Source organism: Lichenostomus cassidix, chromosome 3 (genome assembly GCF_008360975.1).
Source record: "Lichenostomus cassidix isolate B80296 chromosome 3, HeHo_3.0, whole genome shotgun sequence".
NCBI lineage: Eukaryota > Metazoa > Chordata > Aves > Passeriformes > Meliphagidae > Lichenostomus > Lichenostomus cassidix.
Genome location: NC_139483.1, coordinates 63326315 through 63352423, shown reverse-complemented (window position 1 = coordinate 63352423; position 26109 = coordinate 63326315). Strand labels below are relative to the sequence as shown.

Sequence of the window (26109 nt, the reverse complement as noted above, 5' to 3'; positions counted from 1 at the left end):
TATAAAATAAAACCATGTTAAGACAAAGACATACTACTTCTTTTGGTTCTTTTCTTATAAATGAAATATGACTTGAACTTAAAGTTGGAAATTTTTAAGTTGCATTGCAAAATACAGACTTGATTACTAATACCTCGAAAACCAAAAAAATATGTTATTTTTTATGTTATATTAATTTTAGAATTATTGATACTGAAGAAAACTATGTTGATTTTATATTAATTTCAGAGTAGAAGCAAATGTTTCACTCAAATGAGGCCAAGTAAATCCTGAGATTGCTTTTCATAAAGAAACATACTTTCTGAGATTTTTCTCTTGAATGCGACTTCTTCCAGTGGTTTTAATATTTATTATATAGGTGAAAATGTCAAAATTTAAACTGTTTTTGATAGTCTAGATGTAACACTATTTCTTGCATTCAAAATCTCCAACCCCAAGGCTCTTTAGATTAGAAGGATAAAATAATACAAGAATCACCTATCCCCACCTCCATGGAAAAGCTGCTACTCTGCTTAATGGCTATAATTATACTGTTCTATTCATTTCATAAAGGTTAATTGTTAGCCTAAAAATAAAAATGCCAGGGCCTTACCTTCTGCAAGGCGTATGAGACTCTCTAAGAGGCGGATGGTGGTGCGGGCAGCATTCCTGCAGTCACTCTGACGCTGCATCTGATAGTAGCGAACAAGGATCAGGTTGCTCTCATCAGACAGTTTTGGCTGTATGCTTTTTATAAGGCAGAAGTAGGTTTTCATCCTTTCCATGCTCCAGAGCTTTTCTGATTTACTTGGGCAATCTGCATTACAACAACCTTGTTAGTAATTCTTTAACAACAGACATCAAGCTTCTTCCTAAGAACTCCTATTAGATAGACAGGTGACTATGGCAGACACATTACTGTACTTTTGGGGCATACTGGCTGGTCTGCACACTAGTCCTCAAGGACTTGGTCAAATTCCAACACACAATTTTACACACCATCCGATCCCTCCTGTTTCAAAATCCACAGTAAAGCCTCCAGTAATTTCTATAGAACTGCTGTCAGCCTCACTGCCCACCAGATGGTACAGGCAGTGCCAAGTGCTTTGGAACTCTTTAAAATGAAAAATGCTACATGAGTGTATGCACCTCCTCTGGCTGTTTTACCTAGTCTGTTGGAGCCAACACCTACCTGCCATATTCTGAACAGTTTTTGTAGGGAAATATTTTGGAAAGGGAAGGAAGCTAGCTCAAGAAGTTTCCTCTAACCACTTCTCCTATAAAGGGGATCAAAGCCATGTTCCTTGATGTGGATGGGGAAGGGACTGGTCACAATCAAATCACACTGCCTTCCCTAATTCCAGAGCAGAAAGCTCCACATGGGGAACATTATTGTTCATTCTTGGAGCCCTGCAGCAAGTGCATCTCCAATCTGTTGTGCCTGAATCAAGTTTCCCATTAACAGAAAGTACAATTACCAGGTGTGTAGGATTGCAGAACAAGCAGTGTAAAGGTGTGAGATGGAAACAATCCACTAACTGAGCAGCCTGAGCTGAAATCTCTCGTAAATGGTCCCAGAGTAAAAGTACAGTGTTCTTAGCTCACCCCTCTTAATTAATTAGTGATCTATTTCTTACTCCTACTTGAAGAACAACGACACAGCAGAAAATCATGATGACAAAAACGTAAACACTGATTAATTCGAAAGACTCAAGAATAAAAAAACAAAAAAATGTAGGGGAAAAAAAACCAAAACCAGAAACCAACCAACCAAAAAAAAACCCCAAAAAAACCCCAACCCAACAAAACACCTCATGATTTAAAAAGACTACTCTTACCTTTATTTTGCAAGATGAAAGATGAAATTATGTGGTCCCATTCCTCATTCTTTGTATCTAACAATACTAAGACCAGGTCAAATCTGCTCAACAGGGGACTGCCAAGAGCTATGTTGACAGAGACAGATTCATTGGGGTCATAATTGCCTTTTGGGTTTGTTGCTGCCAGGATAGTTGTCCTTGTGTTAAGTTTGCACACCAAGCTAGAGAAAGGTATAGTGAACATTATGGTTGAATTAAATTGGGTAGGGAAAATGATTCTAAAGTGTTTATGGTTTTATGCTATAAAAAGCACATCCTATCTTGGAAGACCATAAGAGCTAAACAATGTACACAGTTGTTGAATTAGTATTTATGATATGTACAGCATTTTTCAGTCAGACAATAGCAACTAGACAGACAGTGATCTGGATACCAAAAGTCACCAACAAATATTGCTACAAATAATCTCTATATACAACTACGTCCTTAAATAGTGAAAACCAACCCTACTTTTCAGAAATAGAAACACTTTTGAATGCTGGCAAATAACACTTTATCTTAATTCACCTTTTAAGAGAGCAAAATAAAATGCAACATTAATGTATGTTTTATTCCTGTGTATAAACATGAATAGGAACCCACGTAAACAGTGATGGCAGCCACATGAACTGAAACAGCCATTTTCCTCCTTTAACCATGATGTTCTAAGATGTGTTTGTAGATGTGGGGAGAGATTATTTTTACTCTAGTAGTCCAAATGCACTTCTTTTGGGTAAGGCAACAGCAGAAGCATTCTAACTTTGGTTTGTCACTGAGCTATTTCTAGTCAGCTCCTGAGTAACTGCTGCCTCACATACAAAGTTCTTCTGTAACTGAGAGGAAGGACCACAGATCTTCTACTAGCTTATACCCAACAGGAAGAAAACTTATCTCCTATGCATCAAAATAAGACCTAAATTAACAAGATGCTTAACCTATGTGTGCTAAGTTACTGTTCAAAAAATCCTCATTATATGTAGTTCTTACAAGTGAGCAACAGAGCACACATGTGCAAGTTAGCAAACTGTGTTTGGGTCTTTCAAACCCAAACAACTGCAACAAGGAACTCAGCTAAAATATATCCCTGTCTTACTAAGGAGACAGGAATATATTGATTTCAAGTATTTGTGCCCAGCTGGCAAAAGCTGGTCAATCATCCAGGTGAGAGCAACATGTCCCTGAGATTAGCTCCATTAGTAAGAGCATGGTGCTAAAAACACCAAAGTTGTGGGTTCAATCCCCATATAGGCCATTCACTTAAGAGTTGGACTTGATCCTTGTGGGTTCCTTTCAACTCAAAATATTCTGTGATTATTTGTTTACTATCTGGCAAAGAAGATGGAGATGCTCAGAATAAGGAAAGGACACGATCAGTTAGAGGAGCCAAGATGTGACTGGAGCAAGAGCTGAGTGGAAGGTGACAAGAAGGAATATGGAATGGGTGATGCCTTTTGAGTAGCAGAGATTTCAGTAACATCAGACAGGAAATAATTTGGGCCTGGACAAGAGCTGCATATGACTCACAAAATCAGATACGAGCTCAAAGATCCAAGTGGTGGGTGGGCATAGTGGGAGGAAATAGCAGACTTGAACACACCCTACTTTGTAAAAAGAAAGGGAGGAACTTAAAGGAAACAGGAGATTATGCCACACCCAAGATATACAATTCAGCAGCCTGGAAATCTCTTGGAAAATGCAGCAACATTTGGTTTGCTTTGGTTGCCAAGCTGGATTACTGGATTTGACAGGACAAGAGGACTCCTTAAGCTGTGCCAGGAGAGGTTCATGTTGGACATCAGGAAGAATTTCATTGAAAGGGCAGTCAGACATTGGAATGAGCTGCCCTGGGAGGTGGTGGAGTCACCATCCCTGGAGATGTTCAAGAAATGACTGGATACGGCAATTAGTGCCATGGTCAATCACAAGGTGGTGATTTGTCATAGAGTGGACTTGATCTTTAAGATCTTTCCTAAACTTAATGATTCTGTGATTTTGTGATTTTGGAAAAATGAAGTCCCACTTTCTGAGTTGCACCAAAAAAGTCACAAAGCTCCTCATTTCACATATGATTATTATGACCACTTGCAGCAAAGGACAGAAAAGGAATGCCAAGTCTTTGTAGGAAAGTGCCCTGGCCTATAGCAGTAGATTGAAAAACCAGCACTGAAGAGCATATGAATTTATTCTGATTGCTTTCAGTGCACCGTCCTTTGAAATACTGACCCGTCTAGTATAGGAATGCTGCTAAGAACAAAACTATTATGTACAATGACAAAAAGGTATATTTAATCAGCACCTTTCCAACTAGTAAGAACAAGAGAAAAATCTCATGTTGTTTTCTCACATAAGTTAACATGCCACTTACCCTGCCTTTGCAACACTGATGGTTTGTTGCTCCATTGCCTCATGGATACTGGTTCTGTCATGCTCTTTGATACTATTGAACTCATCAATGCAACAAAGGCCTCCATCTGCAAGCACCAATGCTCCAGCTTCCAAATTCCACTCCCCAAATTCCTTCACAGCAGTCACTGTCAAACCTGAAGAATCAAATATTTCAGTCAGTCTCTTCCGTAAAATGCAGGCGTGAACTAGAGTTAAAGAAAGGGACTGAGCCATGGACAGAGGGTAAAACAGCAGGGAAGCTCCATCATGTACCTCTCCCATGTAACTTAAATCACTTTACAGCTACCAGCAAACAATCCCACTCGTATTCAGGTAGGTTAGTCTGGAGCTGTGGAGCAGATTCTGACAAGTTTCCCGTGTTTGTGACTTGTTTTAGGACTTTGTTAAATGATGAAAAGGGATTAGGGTGTGAAGACTAGATCTGGCAGATCATACTGAAAATTGGGGCAAAGGCAAAGATTGCGAAATTATGGAATGGACCCATTTAAGTCCTCCTCCTCATCAACTACTTAAATGCACAGAAATTTTGGAGCTGCAAAGCAGTTTGGCAAAAAAAAATTCAATTATCATTTAATTCATGGCCCCTGAAAGTGGAGTCAAATTCTTCCCTTAAACTAATGAAATTAAATTTCTTCCTGAGATTTTGGTTTCCTCTAAGCATTAAGCAAAAATCAAAAGCCAGAGATGTCCAAGGATGAAATGGGGGAACAAATACAAAAAGAAGTTTTACAGTACATCTACAACACTGATGATGATACAACACTGGGCAGATGGCAAGTCAAAAACCCTGCACAACTCTGGAAACTGCCACTCATTAGCAAGCAGCTCCTTCCAATCCTTCTATTCCCCAATTCCCTGCTTCTCTATCTTTAGCCCTTCTTTTTCACTCCAGCATTCAGCTCAAAATATCTTAGTAGTTGACAAGCTGCAACCAGCCTAAAATCTCCCAGAATTCTATGGTAAAACCTACACAAGAACCCCCCCCCACCTTGCCATTTAGTTCAAGGCTGCAGAGACCTTCTCCCTGCTGTGCTCCCCACCACAGCACCCATTTGTTTGCAAATGGCCAGCAAAAAGTTTCTGGAATGACATAGCCATTACATGGCTTCCTGACAACATAATATGAACTTCAGCTTGTAGTAAGGAATCTGCTCCATCATGCCCAATCTTCCTTGGTTTTCCTGGACTGTGGGCCAAACAACCTGGGCAGTCAATCATACAGCAGAATTGTAGAAACACAAAGTATTAGGCAGTACTACAGCCTGACTGAGCATTTATCTCCAAATCTTCTGTGCTGGGGGTACACAAATCGCACCCCATGGGCGTAGGCACTTTCTGCTCTCCCCTAGAGCCGCGAGGGATGTCACTGGCGCTGCAGTGCTGTGTCACTGCTCCGTGCTGTCCCCTGTGCATGGCAGCCATGAGATGGCCTCTGCTGCAAGCTCCTGCTGCCACACAAGATGGCTTCCCTGCTGCACACAGAAAAAATGTCTTGTGTCACAGCTCCTCATGGCACCTAAGCCCTCTACAGAGGAAGGGGATGGCTTCCTGACAGCACAGGTGTGTGACAGGCGCCCTTGGCTCTCTGCACAGCCCCTCTGCAGTGGCCTCTCCAGCAGCAGCACTCAGGGCCATGCAGCCAGCCTGTCCCACCCGGGGCACCCAGCACTCCACCAGCAAACCCTGCTTTGCTCAGGAGCTTCCCAGCCAGCAAGGTGCTGTATCCCACACGCTGCCATAGGCCAAGAGGTCGCTGCCATGGGCTGCAGGGCTGGGCTCATGAGCCTGGCACCACTGCCCAGCCCCACCGCCCTGAGCTGGGGATGCTCCTGGGACCTCACCAGCACCCAGCACAACCAGCACAGAAACAGGGGGGAAAAAACCCAACCAAACCCAAACCAAACAAACATGGCAAAAACCCAGAGTTGAAATGGCCCCAATCTGCAAGTGCCCCTCAGCACACGGTGGAGCCCCACAGGCAAGATGGTTTAGCATTAAGTGAATCCCTGCTTTTATTCTTATTTTAGGGGATGTTGAAAGCTTAATGCACCTTCCTGTTTGATTTGACTAGTTTTGTGCGTTCTGACAGCAAAAGTGCTTGTTCTGGGAGGTGTTTGGAACAATTTCATCATGGGTGCTGGACTGAGAGTAGTTTTTCATTCTTCCCAAGCAGCCAGCATTGCAGTTGCTGTTTATATAATACTGCACACTTAGCATATAAAAACCCACTTAGGATTCTTTTAAACACTTGTGAATCTTTCCTTTTAAAAATAAGGTTAAATAAAACTTTAAACTGAAGTCTTGTTTCAAGCAGTTGTCTTGTTGAGATGGAATGCTTCTATAACTTTTTGCCTGAATAAGACAATAAAAATATTATGTTTTGTCCCTGTTTTACCCATGGTTCTAATTTAGTTATGATATTTTGCCCTACTATTCTTCTAGCCTCATTTTTCAGCTTAGAGCACTTTCCAAGCTGGATGTGGTCTTACATTGTTTGAAGCTTGCAGAGGATGAACATTTTGAAAGGAAATTAATTTCTTCTTCAGCTCATATGATTCACAACTTTAAATATAATCCACTGGCAAAAGAAGCATCTTCTATATATGAATCTAAACTTTATCAATCTTTAACAAAATTAACCGCAGTAGGCAGGATAAATACAGTCCCATGAGATATATGCCAGCAATTGAAATAAAGTCACATCTTAGGATTTAATTTTTTCTTTTCAATAAAATTATTGCAAGGCAATAGCTTTCGAACTAATAACGTTCAGAGTCCCTCTTGGTTGTGACTGGTGATGTGTCTAGCTGTGTGATAAGATCTTTCCTCCTGATTTTCCCCTGGTCTGGATTTTAGTATTTTTAATGCGTACAGAAAAAGAAAAAGAAAAAAAAAGAAAGGCTATCGGTACGCTCTGCGCCCTTTTCCCTGCGATCAGAGCAGCAGATGTTCCGCTCTCCCTCCCGCTCTCCCGGCCCGTCTCCGCCCCGCCCCAGCCCCGCCCCGCGGCTCCCTGGCGGTTGCCGGCGGCCGTTGCCGGCGCGCGCCGGGCGGGGGCGCTGCGGCGGGGGCGGCGCGGGGCGGGCGCGCGCGGAGGCCGCTCTGGCCGGCGCTCGGTGCCCGCCGTGCCCGCGGAGGGAGGGCCCTCGCCCGGCGAGCGGCCAATCCGGGCGGGAGCTGGCGGCGAGCAGGGGCAGAATGGGCTGTAGTTGAGCGAAATAGGGAAAGCGGCGAACAGTGTGGAGCGTTCCCGGTGTAAATAAAAGGGGGGGGCGAAAAAAAAAAAAAAAAAGTTTGTGGAAGTCGCCGCCCTGCAGCCTCGCTCGGGCAGCGGCGCGGGGGCTTGTGCGGTGCGGGAGCCCGGCACGGAGGACTTTGGTGCGCGGCGTTAACACGCTCTGCCTATTGTTTGTGTTTTTTTCCAAAATATGGCAAAGGTTCAGGTGAACAATGTAGTGGTGTTGGATAATCCTTCTCCTTTCTACAATCCTTTCCAGTTCGAAATCACATTCGAGTGCATAGAGGACCTGTCTGAAGGTGAGTAGATTTTTTCTCCCCGATACGGATTTTGCAACCGCGGGCTCTGAGCTCGGGGCATTTAAGGCTTAAACTTTGCACAGGCCTGCGCCTCCAATTTACCAGTCTTTCCTCCTCGGCCGCATCGCCGTGCCGAGCCGAGGGGATGTGCCGGCCGGGAGAGGGGATGTGCCGCTCCCGCCGAGCCCGGCGCCGGGGAAAGTTGGCGGCGTCCGCCCGCCCTGGGCGCCGAGCCGGGCCCGCCGCCGCTCCCTGCCATCGGCGAGGCGGCGAGCTGCCGCAAGTTGCGAGGAACTTGTTAGAGTGGAGGTAGCCATGTTGCCAGCTTTGTGTGTGCGTGGGGGGGAGCGAGCGGGAGAGAGGAGGGCTGAGCCGGTCTCGGCGGCCGCGCATCCCCGCGGGCACACGGGATGCTGCGCGTGCAGCCCCGGCGCTACTCGCAGCGCGGAAAACGCTCCGCGGGAATGCGTTCCGCTGGCCTCGTGCTCCATTTTAATGCAAAAAAAAAAAAAAAAAATTAAAAATTTAATTTTTTTTTTTTTAAATCATGGTGAGAGACAGGGGCGGGCGGGCTGGCTGGCCCCGCGTGCCCAGCGGGCAGCCGCGGTGGGTGCGCGGGGCCGGTGGCACGGCTCGGAGCGGAGCGCTCTCTGCGGGAGCCCCGCTGGGGGAGGGGGCCGCCCGCCTGCCACTATTTTTGGAAGTCACTCGAAAGTTACCGGCAGCCGCCAGCGGGCGAGGGGCGGCCCCGGCCTCGCCGCTCCGCGGGGACCCCTGTCCTGAGCCGGGGCCGCCGCCGCGCTCCCGCCGCGCTCCCGCCTTCCCCCCGAGCCGGGCGGGCCGCGAGCCGCCCTCGCCCCGGCCGCGCTCCGCAGCGCCGCCCCCCGGCCGGCCGCGGGACGCGCCCCGAGAGGCCGCGCGTCGCCCCGCGGGCGGGAGTTTCGAACGGCTCGGGGCCAGGGAGGCAGTGCGGGGCGCTCCTGCCCGCCGGCGGGCTGGGACGGCAGCTGCTGCCCTGGGAACAGGAGGAGGCCTCTCCGCTGGGCTGCCTGTGAGCGGGAGAGGACGCTGCCTGGCTGGCATTCGGCAGAGCCCAGCGCCGCCTGCTCGCCAGGGAGCCCCGCGGTTGGGGGTCGAGGGCAGGGCCGAGGAGAAATGGAGTTGGGTGCTGTCCTGGCTAAGGTGTCCTGGCAGGCTCGCTGGCGCTGCGGTTTAAGTCGCCTTAGCCCGCCTGCCTCTGCAGCAGCGCGTACTCGTGCGTGCCGGCGGGATGGTGACAGCGCAGGGAGGGCGGGAGGCACGGCCGCCCTGGCGGGAACTTTAGAGGAAGTCTCGCTTGAGCCAGGGATTTCTTCTAGGCCTCCGCCGCTGCTCTCCTGCCCTGTTGCAAGTGACCGACACATTAGCTGGAGCTGTGCTCCATGCCTGTCGCCACGGTGCTGGCTGGAGCTCTCCAGTCAGCCTGGCCCTGTCTGAGGTACAGCACTGGATCCCCTCCGTGGCAACTGCTATGGCAGGCGGCAGTGCCTGTCACAGGGGCTCCGGCAAGGCTTTTCCTTCCAGTTGTGCACAGCTGTATGTGACGTGCTTCTCACACTCTGCATTTATGTTAAAGTTAATCCTGGACAGTTGTGATGAGAAGTATTATAGAGGGTCCAGTGCAGAATCCTTGCCCCACCAAAATGCAAGTTAGACTGTAGGATAAATTAGGAATGAGCAGTGCTATCTTTCACATTTCAAAATAAGATTAAACACAACCTTTGTGTGCTTGATGAAAAGGCATTGCCTTAGCTTTCCTGTGCTAATACGTTTGTTTACTGTGCTATTTTCAGCCCATCCTCTGCAACACTGATCTTAAAATTAAATTCATGAACTCCAGCCCTCTCTTTCTTAAAGTTGTTTTGTATCAAGACACTTAAATAACATTTAAAATTTACTTTTAAAAAGTCCAGTTTTAGTACTAAATACAACTACTGGTTTAGAATGAGCTTTATACTATTCTCTTAGAATAATGGCTCAGGATGGTGGGAAAATCTTAACGCAGTTTAGCCTAAAAGTCCTCACTTCTTGTAAAAGTAACTTGTCCTCAAATACAGACAAGAAAGCTCCTTAATTGTCCTGGATGAGTACCCTGCAATACTGGCAACAGCTAAATTCTTCATGCTTAAAAGGTAAATAACACCTCTGATACAGTACCTGGGCCACTGTGCTGTGTTGTACAGAGTAAAATCCCTTCCCAAGCCCTGTTTATTATGATAGTTAAACCTGCAAAACCTGCATTCATGGTAAATATAATAAGCAAGAAGAATTTACTAATGAGGAAAGAGTTGCAATCTTGAAGTGGCCAAATTCTGTTCAAGTGCTATTTTTTTTTCTATGTATAAAACCCATTTCTGTATCAAGAAACCATGAGGCAAACCTTTGAATTTTGGAGAGTGTACTAATCAAGTAAATGTAATAGGGTACAGGTTTGTGCTTTTGGAAGGGTAATAAGGGAGGAAAGAAGTTCACAAGGAAGAAAAAAAGAAATAACACCATGTAAGTTTTTAAGGTACAGTTCTGAAACAACAGCTTAATTAAGAAAAAAAATTGTTATAGTTTTTTATAATGGTGATCTTTTTTTTCCTTCTTGTTTTAAAAACAAAAAAAAATCTGTCTTGTAAGATTAGCTTCATGTGTGTAAATACTTATTGTTTTTGCTTCAAAAAGGGAAGGTGAAAAGCTGGCCCAGGAAGAGCTAATTTGGGCTAATTTGCAGTTTCAACTTTAAAACACCTTGTGGGTGGGGGAGGGTGAGTTAGAAAAAACTGAATTGTAATAAATATTGGGATTTGGTGCATTATTTTAAGAAGCAAAATGCTACACTGAATTTTTTTTTGGCCTATAATTCCATTTCAGGACGTAGATAAAATCTAAGCACTACTATCTGTAAGAATGTGATCTAGTCATGCTTTCACAATTTTACACACTTCCCAGGTAACACAAGCGACATGTGAAGGAATGGGGGCATACAGTTAGTGTGCCTGGAGCTTACCCAGTGGGTTTCCTTACTCAATTAATTACTTGCCCTGATCTGTGTAATTGAAGCTATGAGGTGTGTATGTGGAAGGTGGGAATTTTGGTTTTGGGAGGTTAGTCAGTATTCATAGATGTGATGAGTTATACGCATCATCTCTCTGCTGCAGCCATTCTGACAGATTTTGAGAAGATGCTCAACACAGCTCCCAGTTAGTAAATGGGCCCTGTTTTCTGTATAAAATTTGAAAATTGACCTCACTATGAAAATAGAGGGATTCCTGTGGTACAGCTGACTAGAGAGAGAAAGTGGGATGATCTGGTTCATGACACAGGGTCAAGCATCAGTAAATCTCCCTGATGAAGATAGGTGTTTGTCATTTTAGGCTTGTTGCCAAAGAAGCTATTTTAGGCTATGCAAAACTGTAGATGGGCAAGAGTGGAAGACTCCTTACTGTGAAGATAAATAATGTTTGTTGTTTTTTATTTTATTCTTTTGTTTTGCTGTAGATTTGGAATGGAAAATAATTTATGTTGGTTCAGCTGAAAGTGAAGAGTATGATCAGGTGTTAGACTCTGTTTTAGTTGGACCTGTCCCTGCAGGGAGACACATGTTTGTATTTCAGGTAAGTTTGATTTGAATATTTCTAAAAGAGTTGTGCTAATTTGTTTAGGGATAACTGTATCAGGCTAAGAGGCACTTGAAAAAAAATGGTAACCTAGAAAAAATGCTTCAGCTCCTCAGGTATGATATACCTTCCTTTAAAGCCTGTTCTTGAGCTTATACTTCTTTCCACTGATATTTCTTGGTTATATTTTTTATTTATGGTATCAATAATTAGTGATATAAGCACAGTTCCCAGAGGTACTGATAATTTTAACCAGTCTGGTTCATACTGAACAGTGCCAGTTGCCTGGTTTACGCCAGCACCATCAGGCGCACCTCTTCTGCCCTTGGTGGCAGTTTCAGACAATCAGGAGCACTAGATTAATGTAGACAACACCTTCAGAAGATCAGGCCAACAAACAAATTGTGAAACTCAGCCAGAACAATCAAGAAGTTTGTTTCTATTTGGCAGGTTCACATGTTCAACTCTGATGTTTGGCTAAGCATGCTAAATCATAACAAAATACAGTGATTTCTAAAATAAAGATAGAAATTCAGTGGTAAATAGGAGACAGTTAGGACACAAGTGTGTAGATCAAGAGTGTGCAAAAAAGTCTAGAGCATGTTACAGTCCTATAAAATACTGCTGTTAAAGTCAAAAGTTAATAAGGAGTAAAGAAGGAAAAGAGGGAAAGAGCAGCATTAAGATGGCTTACAGGCCTAGTCTTGTTTCCATTTTAACTCAGTGAGAGGTGGTGGGGGGGAACTGGACTTGCTTGAATTCTTACAGAAGCTTTTTGGGATAAATTCTTTTGTGGTGGTGGGTTTTTTTGTTTGCTTTTTAATTCAAAACTATAATTTTTATTAAAACTAGCACATTTTTCTCTATGAAATACTAGATTTTTTTTCTTGTAAACTGAGAACAAAATCCATTGGATCAAAAAGTCAGATAGAAACTGAGTATGCCTTGTTGTATAAGATCGCTGTTATTTTCCCAAATACTATAAATTCACTTAACTAATGGCAAATGCATGCTGAAGTATTAGCATTAAAAAACCCCAACGTGCTGATGAATACACTCCCCTATTTCTAATGTTATTGTAACTGTTCTAAAATAATATCAGCATTTGGGAGGCACCCTGATTAATCTTGTAAATACCAGGAAAAATCGTGTTTGGCTTTTTGGGTATTTTTGTTTGTTTGTTTTGGGCTTTTTTTGTTTTGTTGGTTGTTTTTTTTTTCTTTTCTTTAAAGAACAGGCTAAAGGAATAGGATTAGACTGGAGGTTGCATTTATCAACCACATACATGCAAATCAATGTTGAAATGTTTCTGTTTGGTTTTGGAGCCAGGCCTAATTTTTCCACACTACAAATAAAGCAGATGTGTAACAAATACATAATTTATTAACAGTTCTTCCATTATCAAGCCATTATAGCTTATGGCATTAATTGGTCAGAAATAGGTGATCCTCTATTGCTCTCAAAGGGGCTACCTTGTGTTTGTATGCGGGGAAATCAGCTGGCATTTAGATTTCTAATTTAAAAGAGGCACTGTTCTCAGTTGAAGGTCTAAAGATTGGTGGTTGATGGTGATGGAAAGGAGCAGGAAGCAGGTGCCTAAAAAGTCATGTTTTGGCTGTGTGATTGGGAAAGTCTCAAATTAAATTTACTGGTCTTGCAGTTTCTGTAGCGTGGACTTAGCAACTGAATCCTGGTTATAAATGACACTACAGCTAAATTAGGAGGAGGCATGTAGAGATTTTGCTTAGATTGGAGTAGGTCCTGAAAGAGATGACTCCTATTAAAATATCTTTTTTATTTCCTATGGAAGTACTGTTGGGTCTGAGTATATCATGCTTCAAAGACTCTGAATTTCAGGTGAGGGTAGGACTCAGCTCATGTGTACACAGGAGGCCACCAAAACCTAAAGTGCTGCAAGAAGCCTTTGCTGATAACTGAAGCAATTTTATTCACCAAGCTGAAGCAGCCTGGGATATGGAGAAAACAAGCAAGGGAAGGCAAGAATGGGGCAAAACACAGAACTGCAGGAGGCATGTGATACAAAGAAAAGAGATTGTGTTCATGGGGAATAGCATAAGAAAAAGACCTTTGCAGAGGTGTATAGGATTTTCAAATATGCTATAGATTTTTCTAGGTGGGAAAATGGCTGAAATAGCAACTAAAATGGAGTGCCACACAGATAGATTAGCAAGCATGATAAAAATACCTTAGATGAAAAGAAGCTGTGGATCATGTTGGGAATTCAGCTTTACAGAAAGATGGACAATTATTGTGCTTTTCAGACTTATACAAGCTTTTTGTTTTAAAACCCCAAAACATTACATTTAAAAGGGTTTCAGTAGTAAAGGCCCATAGCTTGGCCTATTTGTTTCTAAATGCCAAGATACATGTAGTGAAACCTGATTCCTTCTCTCTGTGCACTTGAGAATTTGTAATAAAATCATAGAGACTTTTTTTTGAGCATATAAGCACATAAATAATTTACTATTCTTAAGTGGGCATATAACCTTTGCTACCCACTTTGCAGTAATAGCTATATGAATAAATATAATCTGGAAAAGCAAGATAATTCAAGGCAACATATACACAGGCTGATTTCATAAAATTTATAGCATAAGAATGGCATATTAAGACCATTATTTTTATTAAAAAATTAATCTACTGCCTCTGCCCACCAAAATGCCTGTTTGCAGATAATCTGCTTATTTATCATTTGGTCATACCAAGCTCTTCTTTTTTTCTTCTACCTGTGTATGTTCATTTGGTTCCTGAATAATTAAGAGGTTTGATATCAAAAACAGGAAGTTGAAAATTTGAGAAAACTGTTTTAAACAATTTTTAGTGTCTTTTTCATGCAGCAAAACAATGCTTGAGAGATCAGTAGGATTAGAACAGACTATTTCCTTGGGTTCAGAACTGTGTCACAGGATATTACAGAACAGAAAATGACACTGGGAGCCTGGAAAACTAAGATCCTGCATCAGGGTGTGAGTTGAGTTTAATAGGGAGTTAAATGGAACAGGGTCCCTTTGTTGCCCATTCCTGTGGAACTGGAAGTGATCAAATAGTTCTGGGCACTGTTAGAACAAGACTACTGAGTTAAAGCAATGATTTAATCTGTATTGGTAGTTCTTGTGATTTCCTCAAGCTTCTACATTTGTTCTGTTCCTTGGCCATCTTTTCCATTCCTCTATGCTACTTGTGAAGCCATTCAGTCATTTTCTATTTCCTTCAGGGCTGGAGAAAGATGAGTTCTACCTGATTCCCTGGTTTCTTCTCCTCTTTTTGGTTTATTTGTACCTGAGAGGTCTGACTCATCTAATTGTTCTGCAAAGTACCTACAGCTTCTCACAAAAAGCTAGACTGTTTTGAAGGCTTAGAATTGAAGCAGCAAAGAGTAGAAGCCAATGCAGCATGAGCAGTAGCTCCCAAATTTCACCATGCTGGATCATATAAATACTACAGAAAAGTAGGGATGAGAGGGATAACAGGTATTAATTCCATTCATCCTCTTAGGCAAGGTTTGTTAACACCTAAACCATCTGAAAACATACTACTAATACCGACTTGTTCTCACAGCATGGGTGTTTATTGCTGACTTCAGTTCTTCATGTGGAATTGTAAATCTGAAGCTGTTTTACTCTGCCTGGATTGCTGTTACTTCAAATCCTGCAGCAGAATCAGGCATCACATTTTATCAATAAATGTGTAGTTAGAAAGCATTTCAAGGGACTGATGTGAGCCACATTTTACGAGGCAAATTTTATTGATAAATAACTACAGAGCCATGCTAAGTAAGGACACTGAGGAAGATTATATCAGTTGCTTATTAATTAGGTTTGCATACTGGCTGAAGATGTTCAGGTGTCTTAAAGAGATGATGCATTTAACTGCATAAATTTTAACTAGCATAGGTATTATGAAAGTACTTAAATTACTTCCCTGGAAATATGTGGAACAGCTCAAACCTCACCATAGCCTATCCCTTTTCTCGCTGAAGTATAACTTGCAGTCTGTAATTATAAGGATTTAGTTTTGTTAAAAACAGGCTTACAGACCAATTAAACCTATTGAGGGTATCCAAGAAAATAATCTTGCTCTATCAAGTTACCAAGATGGGCTGGTGAACAATGGCACTGTAGAACTGGAGTGATGTTGGTACCCCTGTTTCAACAATGGTTCAGCTGATTGTAGTATTTAAAACCAATTTTAGATCAAACCTGTCCAATCGCTGATGAGAAATGTCAGCAAACAATTCTACTGTATTCTAATTCTGTCTTTTGAGGATGGTGTTCTAAGTCTAGGGTTGATGTTGTGAAAGCAGTATATTTTCTGGTTAACTTGAACAATTTTAATTACAGTCACAACTTAGCTGCTAAAACACATACTTGAGATTCTTCTGCTAGGTAGGCATGTGGTATCAATTTTAATTTATCTTTCCCTTTCACATTTAGGCTGATGCACCTAACCCAGGGCTTATTCCAGATGCAGATGCAGTAGGTGTAACAGTTGTGCTAATTACGTGCACTTACCGAGGTCAAGAATTTATTAGAGTCGGCTACTATGTAAACAATGAATATACTGAAACAGAACTGAGAGAGAATCCACCTGTAAAGCCAGATTTTTCTAAGGTAAGGCATGTTTTGTTCTAGTCACATATCAGAGGTATGCTTATAGAAAGAGGATTTTAAGAAACAAAACCAAACCCCAAGTGATTTCATAAAGTGCATGGAATGAGGCATCAAATAATGGCAAATACTTGGAGGGACAAACTACAACTGCCATGTAGTTGTCATAAATTTGGATAACATTGAGAAACCATCCAAAATTTCATCTTGAAGACTTGGCTGTACTTTCACACTGACTGTGAAATAAACTGTTGGATTTATTTCCACCTGCACCACTGTTGACAAAGTGGGTCTGTTCTTCAGAGAAACAGAATAATGCTTTTTCTAGGGCCATCAACCTGGAACTAAGCTGTAGCTATTTATTACAGTTGTTACCCAGCTGTTCTAGTGTCAGAGTCTGCAGTCTCTGCAGAACTATGACAAACAAACTGAAGAACAAGTTTGGGGTAAAATGAGAGAACATGGGTAGCCTGGTTGGATGATTATCTCATGAATGGACAGTCTGACAAAGGAAATACACAGATTAAGCTATAAAAAATATATCCTTCATGGTAACAATTAGACCAGGCCTAGAATTAAAAGATGAAGTGAAATAGTATGTTTTTTTATGCTTAACTTAATTTTCAGGGGTGAGATACTAGATACGTTCTCAAAATTACATTTAAGTTTGAGGATTCTTAAACTTTGGATATGTTCCTTTCTTTATTTCTTTCATTTAAAACATAACGTATTGTTATGTTGGTTGTCAGTGCCACAAAGGTGACTCCCTTTAAGCACTTGAATTTAGAATGCCTAGAACTACCTGTCTTCATTCTGTGTTTATGTAAAAAGCTTGCTTTGTTCCTATGAAAAACAGCAAAAGCTATCATATATGTGAATACAGAGTTATTAATGTGACTTCAGGACAAATGGAAATGGACCAAGTAGAAGGTTATTAAAGTGATTAATTAATGGGTAATAAGCCCTACTAGGTTTTAAAAAAGAAACAATCTTTTTAGCTTGCCTAAGGGGTCAGGAAATATTTCATGAGAGTACACTTTGTCAAAGAATATAATCAACAAAGCAAACCTTTCCTGTGATCAGTCTTAACTGTCAAAATGAGTGTCCACTGGTGCTAAGTTGCCATCCTCCAGGTAACTATATATAATCTTTCACTCCTTTTCAAAATAAAAAATTAGCATTTTCTTTTTTTTTTTTGCTGCATACATAAATACAAGATGTTTTCAAAGGAAAGTGAAGGCCAGCCATGAGAATAAGATAGATGACTAAGCATGTCCACTGCCACAGTGTTAGTACCTTCCAAATATAAATGTTTTTACTTTAAAACTTTAGTAAATAAATCCTCTTAGTGAAATCAGTTTAAAGTTTGGTAGTTGAAGGATAGGTTGTACTTGTAAATGAAGATGAGAAGTTGGTGGAATTGAAAGGTATTGCAAATACCATGAAGTTTATGCAAAAATTCATAAAGTACTGTGGTTTGCAAAAGCCTTGTAGGGGTAGAAGTTATTTGCTTTACTAAAAACTGGATAAAATAATAAATACTTGCACTTTACTTGTGGATCTCTTTCATAGCCTTGACCTTGCAGAACAGTTAAAATATCCTCTTGAGAAAGTGGTTGTTTTGCTTAGTAGAATGTAGGGAAAATGAATGTGGTATAGCACATTTCTGATTCATAGGTAGTAGCTATAGATTCACATTGATGTGAGTTCCCTCTTTAAACAAATTGTTTTACACAACCAAGGCTATGGGGACTAAAAGGAAAAAAAAATCTATGTGCATATGAACTCTAGTTTGAGATGTACACATTAAAATCCATATATTTTCTTCTTTCCCAGCTTCAAAGGAACATTTTGGCATCTAATCCCAGAGTCACAAGATTCCACATTAATTGGGAGGACAACACTGAAAAACTGGAAGATGCAGAGAGCAGTAACCCAAATCTACAGTCCCTGCTTTCCACAGATGCATTACCTTCAGCATCAAAGGGGTGGTCAACATCAGAAAATTCACTAAATGTTATGTTAGAATCTCATATGGACTGCATGTGACTAACCACCATCCTTTTGGTACTGTAAATGTGTTAAACTGTAAAAACAACCAGAACTATTTCCCTCAAAATTCCATGAGTACATAGTTGAAGCAATGTGAAGAACTTGTTTTAAAACATCCTGTAGAAAGTTTATAAAAAAAAACAAAACAAAAAAAACCCAACAGACAAACAGTATTTGAGCAGATTGTGGAATATAAATACAACTATTTTTAAGTAATTGCCTTTTTTTTCTAATGTGTTATTCTATGTGGTCTAAACCAAACCTGATTAAAATATATGTATTCTCCCCCCCTCCCCCTTACTTTGTAAGCACTATTAAAAGCTAAAAAAAGTTTAAAAGTTAAAACATTCAGGCAAAATGAAGGAATAATGCCATGTCCTCATCTCTGCTATCCAGATTGCCAAATATAAAGTGCCCTTTAATAGCAGCCTAAGAACAAAACTGTCATTAGATGAAGTGCAAAGAAAAAAGTATCTCTTATTAACAAACAAAAAGTCCAAAAATGTCCTTTTGCTCTGAAAGCAGACAGCACAGTATAATTTTAGGTGCAAGCTTCTTTTCCTTTCAGGGCACATACTTGTTACTTAAAGCATGCAATTTGAGATTTACCATCTGCTATCTTGGATTTTAGGACTTTTTTTTTTTAAATCTCCTGCTGCTGCTGTTTAGTCAAACTATGGTTTGTTCAGGACACTGTTTCATGTGGATTGGGGTGGGTATCTCAGGAAAGAACCCTTTTTCAGCCACCCTAACAGGATACATGGTTGGAAGGATGCAAACAATTACTAGAAGATTCTAAGTGTCAAAAGCAATAGTGTGAATATCCCAAAAATGCTCTTCTGCAAGATTATTATGTACCACTACTGGCTGGTATGTTTATTTTTAGGTATGCTGTATTGTAGTCTTTGTCACTAGTAGTAAGGAGTTTGGATGTTTCCTTTCATTTTTTTGAAACACCTGGAATTTTAAACTTCTCTGTTTTCTCTCTACCCTTAAGGCAATCCTATGCTGTGGTATAAACCCTGTTGTGGCAGGCATGACACACTCAAGAGTACACTGCTTGCCCTGAAGGTCTTGCACTGAGACAGCCCTGTTACCTTGAAGATAAAAGGAACTAAGCAGTAAATTGTAAAGACTTAAGACATCATTATGACACTAAGGATTTAGTTATTCCTTCCAATCCTCATTAGCTTTATATATTTACTGTGCCTGTATGTGCATTTAAATTGTAATCTGCCATGTCAGATTACAGGAATATAGTTCTGCTATTTACTAGTCACTGCCCAAATTATGAACCCTTGTAGGTTCTGGGCCCTTCACAAGAAGGTAGATTTCATGATGAGTGACAGTGTAGCTCTGAATAAAAATAGAATGCTTTCTGTTCTCTTTCTGCATCTCTAATGGGGATGAAGATGTCCCAGACAGTGCTTGTCTTTCTACATCGTTAGTGAAATTGTCTGCATTTCAAACGTGTGTTTTTTAAACTGGAAAGGAATGACCTGATGGCAATGTATAGGCACATGTTTTTCTTGTATGGGAACTCAGCAGTACTTAGGGTAGATGAATGAATTAATGAAATCCATTAGTACTTGGAGGCCTAGTTCTAATATGTGCTCTTAAAACTGTCTCTGTAATTGTTTAAAGTGATAACCAGCCATCTGGAATTATTAACTCTCGCTGGTATGACTTAAAACAAAGGACTGATTCCCTGAACTAGCAGTTACTTCTCTTGAGGGCTGAAATTCTGTGAACTTTATCTTGGATTTTCAATTATATTGCAACTTTTAGGTCAGCTGTGACATTTTGAGATTTTTCATGCACTTTATGTTCTATTTATAAATCTATTTAAGCTTTCTCATAAATGTAAACATGTAAATAACTTAGTTATCTGCTGAAGGACTGACAGGCTTGTGAAGTCTGCCTTGAATTAAGGCTACGGTAGTAGTATCTCAAACTCTTGCATCTATTGAATATTCAAATGAAAACATGATCCAAGTACAAGCTGTAACCAGAATCCATCCATTGGTAGCATGAAGGATTTTTGGAAGCATATGCCACAAAGTGATAGAAGCAAACTCTATTGCTGCTATTGCAAAACCAACTACAAAACTCTGTCAGCAAAATGATGTCACCCAGCAACATTTAATTTAGAGGAAGGGAAAGTGAAGCTCTATTGTTCTGTTAAGGAGGAAAAGTCATCTGTGCATGAGAACTCGGGTGCAATAAACTTCAAGCTCGACTGTGGCAGAATGCCACAGTAGAGTTTTTAACCACCGTACCTAGTACACTAATGGGGCCTGGATAGAGCTGACCCACTGCTTGCAGGAAAAAGAATGCTGTGCTTGGTGAAAATTGGAGACAAACAATCCTAGCTTGTGATCTTTGCAAGATAAATGGCATTTCTGTGCTTTTTGAGAGGCTGGGTGCCTCAGGTCTTTACAACTTTGTCCAGATCTTAGCAATCCATACACCTTGCCTTCTGAGTATCGCATTTCCTGACAAAATCACATTCCAGAGACAGAATTTGAGAAACCAGCTTCCAGTCCTCCAGAGACTTCAGGCAATATCACAGCACAAAATTAGTGTTATTAAAAGATAAAATGCATGGGCATCTGTAAAGACTTGTCCCTGTTCTCTGAAAGTTTTGGACCAGCAGGTCTGTGCACACGACACAGCCAACCAGTGCTGAAATCACAGCATTACAGTTTCAAGGTCGAAGATGAGCTCACCTTTCCCACAAGCCTTTACTTGCAGAGGCCACCAAGATGCAAAGGAATGCTACAGATTCTGCTCACAGGACTGGTGATGTATTTCACTATGTTTTTATCTTGGACAAACAGCCCATTAGAAGACTCTCATAATGCTTATTAGAGGTTATTTGTGTATTAAGTGAGCAGATCAAACAAGGTAATATTATTGATGAAAAATGTGTGGGGTTTTTATGTCTAGCTTGAAAAAAAGTTGTCCCTTCAGTTTACAGCCGCTGATTTATTCAGGCATCACCTTCAATCTGAATTACTATGACACTTAAATTTGAAGGAGGCAAAATGGTTCCAGCTCCATCAAAATGGAGACTAGTGAAATTTAATCTTTCCAGTGGCATTACAAAGCTCCACTGAAAAAGCCAACCATTACTACCAATCTTCAACAATGAAGCAACTCAGAACTTTGCTACAATAACCACAGTAACTTAGTTTATAGCTTGCCAGACAATCTGCATTCTTGAGATACAGATAAAGTCACAAAAATCTGGTAATCTGACAGTCCATTGTTTTCTTTGTAGTGCCTCAACTGCTGGTTTTCTAGAAGTCAGCTAAGACTGAAAGGTAGCCACTTGCAGCTGGACTGTCCACTGCCATCCAAAAATGCTGGCACGAAAGCAAAAGGAAAAACCCCCAACGTGCTATGCATGTACACTCCTAGCAAATCCTCATTTACCAGAGCCAGAAAAAAGGCAAAGTTAACTGAATCTTCTAGCTTCTGTCTGGACAGCAGCAGATCCTTCACATTCATAACTACTCTACTCCTTATCCATAGCACATTGGCCTGCAAGCTTACAGATTATCTCAGTTTTTGAGAGCCACAGAAGTTAGGTTTGGAGATGATGGGTTAATTATTGCTGTGGTTGCTGTCTGGGAGGCTCTGCTAAGTGCCAGCCAGGAAGATGCAGCTAAAATGACAGCTGCATATAAGGGCTGGCAGTGTGTGTGGAACTCTTCTTGCTAGGCTTTCACATTTGTGTTTCTGTTTCCAGTTAAAGTTCTGCTTCTTAAAAGCTGGTCTTGTAGTGTGTGATACGGGAGCAGGGCTGGACAACATGGATAGAGGGCTTTTTCCTTGAATTTTGGTCTAGGCAAAGACAATATAAGGAAGAGCTAGCTGGAGGTAGTAGGAAGGCTTTCTTAAAGGCAAACCCGAGGCTTCTACATGGAACTCAGAAGGCCATTTCAGGAAGAGATGGAGGGGGGATACACTAAACATTTCCAGCTTTAGGTAATGCTGTTTTGGAGGCATGGCTGGGTACTCAATGTCTGTGGCACGAGGGGTGTGAGTGGCTTAACTGCAGACAGGTCAGAGGAAGGAGGTGTGTGTGCTGCACAAGGGCTACACCAGATGCAAGAGGCAACAGCTACGTGTTACCAGCAGTGTTAAGATTTGACTGAACTGAACTGAACTGGCAGAAACTTTTAAGGAGTTCAGTCTACCTCTGAAACTCCCTTGGACAATGAGATAAGGAGGCCAACCTTTCAAAATCAGTGTATCCTCCAGTTTGTCCTATCTCACTAGGAGGGGCAGACCTACAGTTACACAAAATGGAAAGAAGGAGGGACTTCATGATATGGTAAAGGGAATCCTGAAGATATCTGTTATCCATCCAAAATGCAACTGCTTGAAATGCCTGCCATTTCAACAGCAGGATGAAAAAGTCTGATGAAGGCCAGCCTGGATGTGTTAAAAGTGTGTAAGACCTGAAACCTTCAACCAACATGGCAAGATATTGGTCCTGCAGTACTTCCCATCCAACCTACCTATGAGTCTTCAGATATGAAAATGTGTGAAAAAACCAAAATTTTTGAAGACAGGTATCTGCTTGGGTTAAGAATCTTTGGCATGCAGGTAGTCAAGGTAAGCTCTGTCTCAGGACAGAGACATCTTGGAACAGCATAACTGAGAGGAAATTAAGGGAATTTAAGAGATGGACATTGTTACAGATGGGGCACATCTCTGACAATGTCTGATCACAGCTTCAAATTTCATTCCTTCCAGAAGTTTAGCAGACTTCCTACAGAGTTAAACTTGAAGCCCAGGTGATGAAGGAACAGCCAGTGAAGCGTGCTCTGAAGAAAATATTTTCAGGTTACATACTGATAGAAAATACTTCATGTACAATTACAAGGATTCAGGAAAATAATCCCACGGTAGAAAGATCAGAGAAGAGTGGCCTAAAGGCTGCATCTGTATTAATAACTTTATTAGGGAGAGGGTATGAATCCATGGTGGAAAATATTTTTCTGGCACTGCTTTGGCTTATATCAACTAGGGAAGGCACAGGGACAGTTTTGAGATCTGCACAGAGGGAAAAATATCTCCAGTTTCAGTCTTGCATACCTCAGGATATTGACACCATGTACTCTATTTATAACCACAGCTGGATGGCTCATGTCAGTGACTTTGGATTGGTTTCTAATGGATCAGAAGGGAGACAGCTGTTAGCACCTGAAGCCAGCCTAGCAGAGGGAGGCTTACTGTGAAAGAAAAAGGTGGTTTCCCCTTGAGTCAGTTCCCTTCAATGAAAAGAAAGAAAATCAGCAAATGGCTGTTGGCATGATATGGACAACATTAGACATGGCAAAATACCAGCAAAAAGGCAGTAAGAACTTGCAAGACTCTGCAGAGGAGAGAGGAAAGGCCAGAAGGGTGCATGTCACACAGCTCAGAAATGCATGTTATACAGAACTGGAGAGCTGGAGAAACAGCTGATAGTCTCCCAGATTTTTAGGCAAGCTGTTCTAAATACAGTTCACAAAATACTTTAAGCAGTCCATCTGTGGAAGGATGCAACACCAAACAAAACTTTCAGAAATGTGAACAGTCAAATATGCACCAGCAAGCAGCAAAATGACTCTGGCTTGGATGTCCCTGAGCTCCTGACCTGCCATCAGCCGGCATGTGTTGGTTCCTGTCCCTATGGAGTTGAACACACCACTCCATCACTGCAGATCTTCAGCTCCAGAGGTAAATGAAATATTTTCTTACTAGTGATTCTCTAATCCCAAATACGCATAAGCGGCACTGTGGCTCTTGGGACTGTGAAACAGTTTATTAAACGCAGTAGTAAGGTGAGAACCCCCAGAGAGATCTTGTTAAGCCTCACTAAGTCACTAAGTCTCTATCTTTATGGAAAACTATGTATCAATTTCTAAAAATAAAAGGTAGCTGAATGACTCCCTGTGATTCTCCGATGAGAGACAAGTCGGGAGAATGAACCAGGCTTTTAAAAAAAGTGTAGACAGAATGAAACAGTGGGATAGATGTTTCCCCTCATCTTTCACTCACAGATCACAAAGTCCTACAGTGGTCAGATAAATTTCTGCCAGTGAGTTGTTGCGTGTGGGCTGGTCTGCCTGTCATTAAAGGGATGTGGGAGGAACAAATCGTGGTTCCTCATAGAAATACTAAACTTGTAGAGAATTTGCAGCAGAAAATTGCTGCTAAGTGTTTTCAAGAAAGGCAGCTTAATAAAACAAGTAAAACCAAACTTACTCACTGAGTGGAGGTAAAGTTCTGTTTTTTTCAAAACAGAGAACAGATTATTAGTTATTTGTAAGGGCTGTTTGCAGCAAGCAGGCAACTTGAGTCTGTTGGTGAGACAGAAAGATGAAAGCAGGGTTTTTTCCTGGGTCATACTTTCTGAATCAGGTAAAACAGCACAGACTTTGTTTGAAAAGTGCAGGGGAAGGCAGGAACCTGATTATAAGAGTAGAGGCCCAACAGCAAATTAAGCTGCAGGAGTTAGGTCACTGTTTTCTGAAATTCTGCAGGGCAATTCAAGTCACATCTGTATGGGTTAATGTGCTGCAACAGGCACATGATACTGCAAGGGCAGAAAGTATCCACATAGTGGATCTCAGAGCATGTGATACCTAAGGTAGACGAGGAAAGGGAATTTTGGCACAAGAAGAATGTTAATGAACTGTCCTGGTTCAAATAAATGCTTGTACAGAAAACCGAGGAAAACTGGTATTACCCAGTTTGGGATGCAGAATTCTAACTCAATGCTTGTTAAATAACCTGTGTCCTAAAACAGTACCAGATGGATAAAGGGCACAAGATATGTCAATGCACAGAATCTTACCAAAGACTGATTAGATATCAGTAGTTTTCTCTAAAAAAGAGATCCAGCTTTCAGGAGTTCTTCAGGACTTACCCAATCTCAGGTGTGTCTTTTGGCCTATGTGGACTGTAATCCCAGAGCCAGCAATTAAATACAATTCAGACTGCTTTTTATATACTGTAAGGAACTAGCTGAAAGTAAAACTTAGAGATTTAATATTTGTACACTGGGGAAAAAACGTGCACTAGGACTGTCCTCTCACGAGATAGCAGAAACTGGCAATTCAAAGTGTTCAGTTATAACAAGGAAAGTAAAGCAGTTTAATAGTTCTCCAAACTGATTTGAAGCTTCCGCACAGAGAGCAAGTTGACAAAAATCAATGCTAGGTACAGCTAGCTACAGGCAGATTCATAAGTAAGACACTCCTTGCACCGGAAAGGCAAAGAAATAATTCAAACATCATCCAAACTCCTTGTCTAGAAATTAAACCCTTAGTCCAGCAGTTCTAGCCATGGAAAGGTTCCCTGAAAGTAAACTGGGGTTAATAAGATTCTTTGCTAGGCACTCAGGTTTCACTTGTGATAAGGCTCCTGAAGAATTCTAAAGTAGAAATTTGGTGCACCTGCTGTCAGATTTTGGAGAAAGGGACTGGGAGAGAGATTTCTTTTTAGTAAAAGGAATATTTAGGTGAAATGTATATGATCTAAAGGCCCAAGAAAATCCTTTCATGAGATGAGACTTCGTCTCCACACATTATTAGTCCTCATATACCAAAGTAAGCCTGTAATCTGTAATTTTTGTTCTCAGGGAAATGTCTTTGAACCTAACCATGATGGCTGAGCTGGAAATCAGATCGTAGGGAAGGTGAAGCATGGGATGGAGATGTGGTTGAAGAAGGCAACAGCAACTTCAGAGACTGAGAGCAGCTGACACAGGGAGAACACTACTTACAGAAATGGGCAAAGTCACATTGAAATACATGACAAAATTTCACTCCAGGTTGCTGAGAGTCCCCCAGCAAATTTGAAACTATCCAGACTGTTCTTAATTCTTAACACAGAACAAAAAGTGGAGAAAAGGTTATGTTAAGCCAAAATTTTCTCTCTGGCTTCTCTTCAGACTATTTGTTAACAGTTTGAATGGCAATTCAGAGACATACGTGTTTCATA

At 41.3% G+C, this 26109-nt stretch overlaps 2 protein-coding genes across 3 annotated transcripts in view; one reads left to right on the top strand and one right to left on the bottom strand.

Annotated features, from left to right (window-relative positions):
* The window catches only part of MCM9 (minichromosome maintenance 9 homologous recombination repair factor), a 49141-nt gene that overhangs the window by 10051 nt on the left and 12981 nt on the right, over positions 1 to 26109 (bottom strand). For both annotated transcript variants that reach the window (XM_085056094.1, XM_085056093.1), the window contains 3 exons: positions 4204 to 4378; positions 1818 to 2020; positions 593 to 796 (listed from right to left, as the gene is read on the bottom strand). In XM_085056094.1, coding sequence (XP_084912220.1) covers positions 593 to 796; positions 1818 to 2020; positions 4204 to 4378 — 582 coding nt within the window. The remainder of the gene's footprint in view (positions 1 to 592; positions 797 to 1817; positions 2021 to 4203; positions 4379 to 26109) is intronic.
* ASF1A (anti-silencing function 1A histone chaperone) lies at positions 7352 to 18321 on the top strand. Its single transcript, XM_085056095.1, has 4 exons — positions 7352 to 7781; positions 11307 to 11422; positions 15880 to 16056; positions 17890 to 18321. Exons 1-4 carry the CDS (start codon positions 7673 to 7675, stop codon positions 18100 to 18102), a joined length of 615 nt encoding a protein of 204 aa, XP_084912221.1. The 5' UTR covers positions 7352 to 7672; the 3' UTR covers positions 18103 to 18321.

What these genes read in the sequence shown, in the direction of transcription:
- ASF1A (XM_085056095.1), top strand. Translation starts at nt 7,673, where the DNA reads ATGGCAAAGGTTCAGGTGAACAATGTAGTGGTGTTGGATAATCCTTCT. An exon ending in CATAGAGGACCTGTCTGAAG is followed by an intron (nt 7,782 to 11,306) that starts GTGAGTAGATTT and finishes GTTTTGCTGTAG; the next exon opens with ATTTGGAATGGAAAATAATT. An exon ending in TAAAGCCAGATTTTTCTAAG is followed by an intron (nt 16,057 to 17,889) that starts GTAAGGCATGTT and finishes CTTCTTTCCCAG; the next exon opens with CTTCAAAGGAACATTTTGGC.